This window comes from Mus caroli, unplaced genomic scaffold, assembly GCF_978045245.1.
Source record: "Mus caroli unplaced genomic scaffold, Mus_caroli_1 scaffold_11, whole genome shotgun sequence".
Classification (NCBI taxonomy): Eukaryota; Metazoa; Chordata; class Mammalia; order Rodentia; family Muridae; genus Mus; species Mus caroli.
Window position 1 is genome coordinate 53,269,275 of NW_028227266.1, and position 12,195 is coordinate 53,281,469.

Consider the following 12,195-nt stretch of genomic DNA (forward strand, 5'->3'; position numbering starts at 1 on the left):
TTACTTCTTTCTAGGTGGGATTGCAGTTACTCATAGATATTCATGATGTGTGTTTTGAAAAAAAACTTTTGTGATGGAAATCAACTTTGATCTGATACTTTTTTGTATAGTGAATGTTTCCCCTAAAGTTCTTTGTAAAATTTCATTGTTTATTCAGGTAAGATTTATAGTTATATTTTACTTCAAATCATGAGATTATTTTAGAATGTTAATCCACAGAAAAAGGAAAATTTAAAAGATCATTTGAAAAATCAGTATTTGGGCTGATAGTGTTGCTTTTAACAGCTGTTTGTTTATATGGAACAAAAATGCCATTTGTTTAAAATCTAGAAGTTAGGCAGCTCACCAATGTCCAATAATTCATATCAAACAAGCATTTACTTATTTATTTTGTTCATTTGCTTGCTTTTGAAGACAGGGTTTCTTTGTGTAGACCAGTCTGGCTTAGAACTCACAGAGACCCACCTGCCTCTGCTTCCTGAGTGCTGGGATTAAAGGCGTGCGCCATCACCAATGGGTCAGACCAACATTTCTTAACAGTATATGTGAATCTATGTTTTTTTATCTTAATGTGTCAATAAAATGGTCATGTACTATAATCTAAAACTTTTTTCCCCTTCCCTTCTCCCTCTTGCTCTGGCCTCGCTCTGCCCCATAGGGTGTTTTTGTTTGTTTGTTTCTCATTACGGATGGTTGTAAGCCACCATGTAGTTGCTGGGATTTGAACTCATGACCTCCAAAGAGCAGTCAGTGCTCTTAATTGCTGAGCCATCTCATCAGCCCAATCTAAAACCTTTTTAATGTTAAAATATTTGCTCATGCAAAGTTCCTAAAGTAAATAATATCACAAAAACCTGAAAAGGTGACTTGTAATTTTGAGTACCTAGAAATAAGGCACTGACATGTTCTTCAGTGCTTTCTACCTGGGATCTATTTATATAGAGAATTTGATGTTAAATTTTACATGTTTTCCATTTTAAAAGAAAATTAGAAGGGCATAGAACAGTGATTTTTGTCTTTCTTCTTTCTTTGGTAATTGAAATTTACCTGTATACTGTGCAGACTTTCCTTCTTCTGAGAACTGTGTATCAAATACAGAAGGGCAGGGACATTTAAGTTCTCTATAGTTTTGAAATTCTAGAACCACCAGTATTCTTTGTTCCACTTCAATTACTTTAAATCTGCATGGTTTTTTTTTTTTTATGATTTGTAGTTTTCTTGGCAAGAAAGAAAAAGCATTATACTTACGATGCTAGGTCAGGCTGCTGGGTACTTTTGTAGATTGAAGTACGCTCATACATTGCTTAATTTTGCATATCTTTTTGCAATTTTGTTATATAAACTATAGCACATAGCTAAGATGGCTGTAAAGACATAGATTATAGAATCTTTGAGACCATCATCCTGTATGCTTTCATGGTTGACAGAAGTGACTTTATATGCTTAGTGCAGTAGAAGGTGAATTCAGGGAGATTTTTAGGATAAAACCTCACTCTTTTTTTTTTTTTAATTAAAAAATATTTTCAGCTAAGAAAGTGGAAACTTTGTACAATATAATAGAATTCCTGAATTACAAACTCTGCAGGGGATAGTCTTAAGTGTTAACTTAAAAAGAAAATACTACAAAAGTCTGACATGGTGATTCATGTCTATAGTTCTAGCAGTTGGGATGTTGTGCCAGGCTACCCTGGGCTATGGAGTGAAACCCTACCTCAAAAACACTAAAATCACCCGGCGTGGTGGCGCACGCCTTTAATCCCAACACTCAGGAGGCAGAGGCAGGCAGATTTCTGAGTTTGAGGCCAGCCTGGTCTACAAAGTGAGTTCCAGGACAGCCAGGGCTATACAGAGAAACCCTGTCTCAAAAAACCAAAGCCAAACCAAACCAAAAACCACTAAAATCCTAAACAATCAAAAAAGAAAGCTGAATGGTGAGATGGCTCAGTGGGTAAACACATTTGGCACCAAGCCAGAGAGAGGCCCTGCGCTCAATCTCAATGGGAGAACCAATTTCCAAGGTTATCTTGACCTTCACATTCACATTATGGTACATGTCTCTCCCTGTGTTCCCACATACACACATAAAATAAATGCAACAAAAAGGGAAGATACAGGGCTTGAGTAGATGACTCAGCTTTTAAGAACAGTTGCTGCTCTTACGGAGAATCTGTGGCAGCCAGCTCACAGTTGCCTCTAGCTCCCACTCCAGAGGGATCTGAGGCTCTGGGCATCTGCACTCATATGTACATACTCAACATAAAGACATATATACACATAATTCAAAATAATAAAAGACCAGCAAGTCAATTCATGAGATAGAATTGCTGCCATGCAGGTCTGATGAACCAAGTTCAGTTACAGTGGAAGGACAGGCAAATGCTAATAGCCATTGTTACTGATTAGGGGTTTTTAAAATACAAGTAGGGTTAAGTTAAAAATGAGATTGATATTTTATGCTCTACAAATTTCTGTAATATATTTATTACTTTAGAATATTTTAAATATTTACATTTGATCTTAGTCAAAAAGCCAAGATGCAATATCTTAAATATATTGTCAGTTGTTGGTTAAAAGTAATTAAGTGTGCTTGCCTTTTAAAAAGCTGAATTAACTGATACATATGCTGGGAATCTGAGTTCTTTTCAGCAGACATGATTGAGACTGGGTTGGGTTAATGGGACTGAGAACTGGTAGCTTTGTCCAGGCAAGAGCCTGTGGAGAGGTGGAAGTACATTCTTGCCGTCAGCTCCCCCACTCCCCGACAGTGTTTAGCCAGAAGGAGTGGGAACAAGTCATGGAGTTAGAAGGATGTAGGCCAGGGTGTTTCCTGTTCAATTACTAAGAAATAAAGTCTGTAGCATTAACTTGGGGCTACACAAATAATAAATTCTTTCAGAGTATAGGCCTGTTCATAGAAATAGTTCCCAGCACTTGGAGAGCTTAGGAGGGAAGATTGCAAATTTGAGGCCATGTGGGCTACATTGTGAGACTAGACCTAACTGGGCTCTATAAGGAGGCCCTATCTTCAAAACTATAAACTGAATAAAGCAAGCTAATGTGTTAAACATGCATGTTACAGAGGGACCATCTGTCAATGATAGTGAAGTCCTGGAACACATAGCCTTGGGGCAGTGCTGACCCTGTTTCTGCAATCAGGATAGGAGCCTTCTGTTGCTGCCACCTACTGTAGAACTCTTCGTAATGGCCACAAGCCGGGGAGTGACTAATCCCTGGCCCTGTATCCATAAGTGAGTTGTGCTGCCAAATATAGGAGCCTGATTCTCCACAGGGGCTATTCTGATCCCATGTTAACTGTATTCTCAGCTCTCACCAGAAGCAAACTCATCCTCTAGAGAAAAGTGTTTCTAATTGAAGCTTGTAGACTTCCCAAAGATTAAAATCAAATAGGGAGTTCAGTTAAAGATCACAACTAGGCCATCCAGGGCACAGAAATGACAGAAATGTGAATGTTATATACATGTCCCCAAGGACTGGTTCATGAAATATCAGATCCCAAGATAGGGGTAAGGACTGAGGTTGTAGCTGAGTGGTAAAGTGCCTACTTAGTGTGTGTTCAATCCCCAGCACCTCAAAACACAAAACAGAACAAAATAAAAACTGTAGTTATTGAAATGCAATAAAATAGTTGTATGAAATGTCAGAGGAAGAAAATAGCTAAGTACATGGTCATATGTTATAACCCCAGCACTTAGAAAAGATGGAGACAGTAGGATCAGAAGTTCAAGGTAATGTTTGGCTACATAGTGGGTTCAAGGCCACAGTGGCCTAAATGAGATTCTATCTCAAAAAGCCAAAGAAAAACATTTAAAAATGGAACCATGAAAGACTGGAAATGAAGTTGAGAGATCTGAAGAATCTTAACAGAATATACAGAATAGCTTAAAACTGGAGAGAAAACCCTCATAAACGCACAGGGAAATCCAGATCAATATACCAACAAAGGAAGGGCTGCATACGTTGTCTGCTGGCTAAACCAGCTGATCTCTGCTCAGGGTGAGATGTCCTGTGTCTTATCCAGACATACATAAGAAATTGAAAAAGTTCACAGCAAGGCAGACAACATAAAAACAGTGCTATCTTCCAAAACTATATAATTCAATGTAATTTAGAAGATAATGAAGATTAGAGTATATATGAACTTGGAAATTTAAGTGCATTTCTAAGTTATAGTAAAAAGAACATGTAAAACTAAAAATAATTTTGAACTGTAATGGCAATAGTAAATTTCTTGAAAAGAAGATGTTTAAAGTTGAGTAAAGACAACCTGTACTGCTGAAAAACAAAAAAGAAGCAGATACTCCCTGATCTAGTTAAATAAAGCTTAGGTAAGTTAATATGCCAGAAATATACAATGTCCTGTGGAAATTCAGACTTATACAGCCCACTTGTACAGCCCAAGTGACAGGTTCCACTTGGTCAAATAGGAATTTGAAAATAAAATTCTGCAGTGTCTGAGATAGCAGCAACAATGCAGTCAGACACTAAAGGAGGCTCCCAGCAGCAGGAAAAGGAAGGACATGACGCCTGGGGCATGAAAGGGAGAGGCTGGACGCCATGAAGTTACAAGGGTAGGGAAGGTGAGGGAGAGGAGAGTCTACTAATGCTCACCTTGTTCCAGAATACCGAGAGCTAGTTCCTTGTATGCTGAAGTGCAAAGTGAGCCAATAACAATAGATCAAAATCCAACTCATTGATAGAGAGGAGTCAAAAGGGAGAAATTAGCAAAGATGTAAGGAGCAGTCTACAGTCCTAACCTGGAGGTCAGTCATCAGCTGTGGCGACTGTCCACAGTGACAGGTTCCACTTAGGAGAGTGGGCGCAGTGTTTCCTGATCTGAGAGTATGTCATGTGTATTTTGTTAGGTTTAGTCTATCTCTTTCTCTCCCTCTCCCCCCTCTCTCTCTTTTGTTGTTTTCAAGACAGGGTTTCTTTGTGTAGCCCTGGCTATCCTGGAACTCACTTTGTAGACCAGGCTGGCCTCGAACTCAGAAATCCGCCTGCCTCTGCCTCCCAAGTGCTGGGATTAAAGGCATGCGCCACCACCGCCCGGCTTTTTTTTTTTTTTTTTTAAGATTTATTTATGTATGTGAGTACACTGTAGCTGTACAGATGGTTGTGAGCCTTCATTTGGTTGAGGGAATTGAATTTTTTTAAGACCTCTGCTTACTCCAGTCAGCCCTGCTCGCTCAGTCCCTGCTTGCTCAGGCCCAATGATTTATTTATTATTTATTATATGTAAGTACACTGTAGCTGACTTCAGACGCACCAGAAGAGGGAGTAAGGTCTCACTACGAGTGGTTGTGAGCCACCATGTGGTTGCTGGGATTTGAACTCAGGACTTTCAGAAGAGCAGTATGTGCTCCAACTTGCTGAGCCATCTCATCAGCCCCATCTCTTTCTCTTTTACTTTTCTTTTTGTGTAAATAAATTAGTGTGAATTGATGTTTTGCCTGCATTTCTTGTTTGTCTATGTACTGTATACATGTTTGCTGCCTGCAGAGGCCAGGAGAGTGCATCAGATTCCTGGAACTGGAGTTGTTATCCACTGTGTGGGTGCTAGGAATTGAATCTTGGTGCTCTAGAAGAGCAGCCAGTGTTTTTTAACCATGGAACCATCTCTCCAGCCCATGAAATTTATTTATTTTCTTTTTTTTTTTTTTTTTTTTGAGACAGGGTTTCTCTGTATAGCCCTGGCTGTCCTGGAACTCACTTTGTTGACCAGGCTGGCCTCGAACTCAGAAATCTGCCTGTCTCTGCCTTCCAAGTGCTGGGATTAAAGGCGTGCGCCACCACTGCCCGACCCATGAAAGTATTTTAAAAATATCTTTGAGATGATTATTTTTTTGTCTTAGATGCCTACGGCAGAAAATAGGATCTATAGGAAATAGGGTCTGTTTACAACTGGTCTGTTTACAGCAATAAAAATAATAGCTCACAAATGCATGGAAACTGGCTCGGCTGAACTGAATAGTAGACCAGCAGGCTGGAACCCCAAGAAGAATGTGGCTCTACAGAGTTGAGGGGCTCCTGGGAGGCTCTTTGGAGGAGCTCACAGATGGATGGCCTTGCAGCCCAGGTGGAGACCTGAGCAGGGCCTTTGATGCAGAAGCATCGTTCCAGGTGGGTTTTGCCCATACTTGGCCAGTACATAGTTGGTCTTTGGAAAACAGCCTGCACATGAATGTCCTTGCAAAAGCTTCCAGAGAAGTGTACGAGAAACTAGTAAATGTAGCTCAGTATAGGGGAAGCAGGGACAGGAAGGGTTTGGTTGTTGGGAGACTGTCTGTACATTCTGTGTCTTCTGCCCTTGTCTTTGTTGTACAGCAGGTTGTATGATGGGCTGCTGTCGGTGGGGTGACCTGTTACGGAGAGTGTGTCTGGTATTTATTATTTGAAGTTAAGAAGTAGGCCATTCAAACTTTTAAGGCAAAATTCAATCTGAACTTAGCTTCTTAGAGAACATACCTTCTTACTTTAACCAAAAGAGGTACCTTGGTGGCAATCATGGACATTCTTTACATTTAAAATATTTACAAATACTAAAATTTATAAGTATTTACATTCCTGGTGCCTGAAGCTTGGTGTTTTCTTATCTGAAAACATGATTTCATAGACTGTCGTTTTGGATGAAGTTAGAAGTTGGGGTTTTACTCATCCACATGTGTTTCCTTTGACTTGATCAGATAGTGTGGGGAGACCCACACTAGGACTATAAACTCTCATGCTTGACCAGTGGTAGGAAGACTTTAAGACAGCAGCTTGGAAGTTTTGGGGTTTTAGTGAAATACAATTTTGGTTTTGTTATTCTTATAAACTTATAGTAAATATGGAAAGTAACACAAGTTGTCTGAAAAATGAAAATGTTCTTTTAAGCATAGTAATGATGCATCTAGAAATTTACTCTGCTTTTCATTGGCCTGCAGTTTTGATTTAATAATGTATACTTCTTTTTCAGAATCAGTATAATCTGGCACGAGCCCAGCAGTCCTATAATTCCATTGTGCAGATACATGAGAAAAACGGTATGTCTACCTCAGCAAGTGCTTATTATGTATGAAGTTACACATAACACGTTGATGTTTGCCTTGTTCATTTTTGTGTTTTTGTCTTAATTTTTTATCAAATACTGTTAATTACAGTGAGGAGAAAAACATTTTCTATATTTGTAATCTTGGAACAAATCTTAACACTCTTTCTATCAAAAGCTGATGCCCTGAATTCCTTGACCTAAGTGCCTTTGAGTCGTTGCCAAGAACTTAGGTTAATAGATAAATTCCTTTGCTCACCTGGAATATACTTGTAAGAAAAGAGTTGTGCTAGCAGCTCTGTGTAGGGCTCTCCTGAAGCGGAGCTCATGTGAAAGGACCACGGCCACCTGCTTCTGAAACATCGTCAGATGCCTTCCTACCTCAGGGTCAAACTTACAACCCTACCAGGCAAAAACACTGGACTTCTGACATAGAGCTTTACTGTGTGTGTGTCATCTGGTTCTTGATTCTCTTTTCTTGTTTTTGTTTGGCTTTTTAAGACAAGACCTCATTAAGTTTCAGGCTGGCTTTGAAGTCACTCTGCAGGCAAGGCTTGAACTTGAGTCCTTCTGCTTCCATCTTCCCAGTAGCTGGGATTATAGGCCTGCGCCACCTGGCCTAGCTTGGAAGACCTACTTGCAAGTGCCATTTATGTCACTCCCTAGCTCTGTGGCTTTAAGCAAGTCCTCAGATTTATTTAGAAGAGAAATTTGTTTCTGTGTGTATGTATTTGCCACTGCACACACTATGTAGGTGTTGAGAGTCAAGCTCAGGTTGTCTGGCTTGGCAGCAAGTACCTTCACCCATTGAGCCATTTTGCCAGCCTCTGTGATCTCTTTCATCCCGAGTTTCCTCATCTGAAGTTGGCAAAGTGTCTGTTAGAAAACATGAAGAAAAAGAATAGTGCCTATGCAGAGCACTGTGTAACCAAGAGCCCTGAATAAGGAATTCATTGTAGTAGTGAAAGGGAAACTAAAGCTCTTCAGTGCAGAGTAAGAGAGCTGCCTTAGGGTAGGTACTGGAGTACGTGCTCTTACTGCCGCTAGACGTGGGTTGGGCTGGGAACTTACCATGCAGGAGGCCCTAAGTTTGTTCTCAGAATGTACCTGAAAAGCCAGGTGTGGCAATGGATGCCTCTGATCCCAACTGTGGGAAGCAGAGAAGGAAAGAGGTTTGGGTTTGCTGGCCAGCCAGTCTGAATCTTTGTGCTCCAGGTTACGAACCTGTCTCCAAAAAAAAAAAAAATTGAGGAAGACACAGTATGTTGCCCTCTGTGTACACACTTAATAGGCGTATTAGTTTGTAAGTTTAGATTTGTGTCTTGCACTTTATTTTAATGACAAAGACAACTTGTCACTTTTCCCGTGACTCCTTTTAGTAATAGTATTCAAACCCAAATCTTGAAACTTCAAAGGAAGGTCTTAAAATATGAAGTTAAGCCTAGGCTTGTATAGTAGTAGTAAGTACATCAGGTGAGTGTGTCCTAGTGCCTGCTTTGTTCCAGGCAGGACTGAGCATCCAGGTGCCTTTCTGTGAGAGCTCACTTTTGTGGAGCCTGAGCAAGCGGGCACGTTTCTCCCTTTTTGTTTCTCTAAGCAAACCCTACAATTGGTGTTCACAAGATGTTTATAGAAAATGTATTTGAGAGAGACAGAGAGTTTTGCATTGATGGGAGAGCAGTGGATTCATGTCCCTACCATGAGTAACTTGATGTGTGTAGTGTGTACATTATAAGATTACTAACTCTGATGGACTGTCTCACATAGCTGGAATTTTAATGTGATGAGAGCACTTTCCCTACCAATGCTTTTGTTTGTTTGTTTTAAATTCTGGTCACCAAGATTTTGTGTGTGGGATACTTTGAGTGAGGTTTGCTTTTAAATACAAAACTGAGATGGAAGGTTAACATGTAGCCGTTAGTTCATAATGTCACTGTCAGCTAGGAGTACCATTCATACAGAGATGCTGAAAATCCAAGTCAGATATAAAATGTTGTTTAGTTAATAACTAAACAAGTGTAAGTTTCTACAGTAGGATTAAACAACACAGTTATGAATAGAGCTGGACCTGATCTTAGTAATGCCTTCAAGATTGATGCTAACTGCTTCAAGATTGATGTAGTTAACCTTTTCCCATTTTATTTCAGGCTGGTACACACCTCCAAAGGAAGATGGCTAACTACATTGACATATGTCTGGACCAATGTTGCTTTAAAGAAAATCGTTCCAACGTACAGACATAAGCTTTTGAGTGCCCGTATAACAGCAGTACCGAAGATATTAGCTAATAGATCATTTAGTGGATAATCTGTCAACTGACATCCAGTTACAGCCTTTTCATTTTGCTCACTTTAGGTATCTTGGACTGAGCAGTGGGGCCTTTACTGTATTTTTCCTGATAAGTACACACAATAGCCACTCCCTACCACCTCTTTCTTGAAAAGTGAAATCTTTTAGCAGGGAAGTGAGCATCAGTTTACTGCAGCTGTGATTTTACAGTAACCTTTCTATATTGAGCCTATGGGGTATGAAGATTTGCAAAATCCTGTTTGTTTAGAGCCAATAAAAGTTTAACTGATGGTCAATACTGGTTTAGAAATTTTAGGTCTTCTAAACCATAGCTTTTTCACGTCTGAAATAATTTTATTGCCAAAATTATGACAGGAAGCCTCTTCATTAAATTGTTACACTTTTTCACGGTTATGTGAAGGTTTGAACTAATCTGAAAGTATGATCATAATTGTACCATATTAGCGTACAGCAAAACGAGGCAGCCACTTGTGAGCAGTAATTTCCACTGGAGCAGCAGGGTCCTGGTGGACTGAACCTGCTTCCTGTTGGTTCAGCATTTCTTGTGAGGAAGAGCCACAGTGCAGAGCCTGAAGTTCTAAAGTATGAGGTCATTTTACCTTTCCATTTATTAGCGGGGTGTTGCAATTGACGATAAACTAATAAACTTATGGAATGGTTGGCACAAAGACTCTTTTAGCAAAATTATGAAAGATACCTAAATTGGAGATCCTTAAATTTTTGCGGTAGTCATGCAGTGGCTTTTACATCAGAAGACCGTAGGAGCTCAGCCTGTGTTCATTCTTTTTAAAATGTGACACAGATCAATGTATTTTGCATTTTTTACTACCTTACCTGAATCAGTTCTCTTTGGTTGGTAATAGACTTTTTTTTTTTTTTTTGATCCATGTTTGATTTAAATCTAGCTATTTAAGCACTTTTAAAAAGAAACCCAGAAGCACATTTTCCTGCACAAACCAGTACAAAATTAAACGGTATTTCTTATATATTTGATTTGAGATTTTTTTTAAAACTTTGCAAACCACATCTAGGAGATGTGGCCCTTGTGCATTTTATGTGTGGTGTTAGTTTCTCTTGATTCTGTTGGTTAAGAGGGCATAAAAGATATCTGGTATTCTTGGTCACTTGGTTACCCTAAATAAATGATTGCCAGTGGCTCAGATGACAAGTGACAAGACAGAATTCTTCAACACATTATAAAGTTCCTTAAGCCTAAGGCTAAATCTTGAATACATTATTGAATTCTAATTTCCTAATGGCTAGCAGATTGACAACTGCACATTTGGCATGTTTTGGGGTTGGTTTTTTTTTTTTTTCTTTTTTTTTTTTTTTTTTCATTGCAGATTTATTTGGCAATGTACAGTAAATTTTGTAAACTTGCATCAAGTTTATGAATAAAGAACCATTTAAAAATCAGTTTGTCACCTTTCCCTCATATGAGAGCTATAATTCAGGCGTCTATAGACTCTAAATTGAATTTCTAGTGTAGGCTGTTTAAAGAGAAGATGGGGTGTGGGGAGGTTTCAGAAGTGGAGATGAAGATACTGAGAGAGATAGGGAACCCAGAATTGGTGTGTACACACATAGTATATTCAGTTTTTCTTTAACCATTCCCTTTACTGCATTCTTTAAATTCAAATACATGTGGGTTTCTAGTGCTGTTTTAATTAATGCCTCTAATGTTCTTAGGGTACTATTAGCACAGTTCTTCTTGTACACTCAAGGCCTCTATACACACCACTATCTGTAGATCTCATCAGAATCTCAGCAGAAGGAAAGCTTTTTCTTTCCTTGACTGAAATTCCTGTGCCAGTTTCATGTTTGGTTTGAATGTTATGTCTCCATGTACAGCCTCCTTACTTCATTCAGAAACAGTTGTTTTTTCTGAAGGTTGCCTTAGCTGAGGAAATGTTCAGAAGACCTCCTCTTAAACATACTGACCCTTGGTGTTCATTCCCTAGTCCTCATAACATGTTCCCCAACACCCACACCCCGCCCCGCCCCCCATTCCCACCCCAACTAGTGCCTGGTGAGAAGAATGGAGCCACAGAGCAGTTTGGAAGTTCTAGAAGTAGGACTTAGGGCTCCTGGAGACCCCAGAGCTACTGGGGGGTTTTATTAACGGGAAGCATTGAAGTTTTCACACATTCGCAGTATATCGTGGAGTTTTGGAGACTGTATGATGCATCCATGTTTGCTATTTAAGTCTTAAGGTTTCCAGAGTAAAGTGGCTGCTTGTTGAGGGCTTGTTCATGTTTTTTATGTTATCTTACATATTTTGCAGTTGGGTCTAGATTGTTTTTGGCTTTTGATCCTTCTGCCTCCAGCTTGCTAGATGCAAACATGCACCATCTTGTCCAGCTCAAAATGTTCTAATGGGTTATCACAGTGTAAAAGGTCTAGAGGCCAAAACAAGCACCAGGTCAGATCAAGTAGCTGGGGACAGTGCCCCTCAGTCAGGAGACAACCTATTCAATTGAAATGAAGCAGCTTCTACTGTTCTTTGAATTGTGGTATGGTGTTGGGTCTCATGCCCTGTGATTCTGTATGTAGCCCTGCAAGGAAGAGCCGGCAGGAGCCAAAGAATAATGGCTCCTGTGTGAAAATATCTATCTGGTTTGGCATGTGCTTTCTGTAGCAATTAATAGTGCCAAAGAATGGCGAGTGCTATTTATGTCTACTCGCTTAAAACTTACGACCTAACGAGTTAACCAGATTGACCAAATACATAGTGTTTGCAGCCGGCTTAAACGCCAGGCTGCCTCCGGTCCCTTCCGGGCGGAACTGTGCAGGCCGGTGCACCGCTGCAGCGGCGTGTCCAAGTGCCGGAAGTGGCC

General features: G+C 39.8%; 1 protein-coding gene across 4 annotated transcripts in view; it reads left to right on the top strand.

The window, feature by feature from the left end:
* Ube2q2 (ubiquitin conjugating enzyme E2 Q2) overlaps nt 1-10,026 on the top strand; it is a 138,304-nt gene extending 128,278 nt beyond the window's left edge. For all 4 annotated transcript variants that reach the window (XM_029481085.2, XM_021172694.3, XM_021172693.3 and 1 more), the window contains 2 exons: nt 6,977-7,043; nt 9,196-10,026. In XM_029481085.2, coding sequence (XP_029336945.1) covers nt 6,977-7,043; nt 9,196-9,227 — 99 coding nt within the window. In that variant the 3' untranslated portion in view covers nt 9,228-10,026. The remainder of the gene's footprint in view (nt 1-6,976; nt 7,044-9,195) is intronic.
* Nucleotides 10,027-12,195: the final 2,169 nt, after the last annotated feature.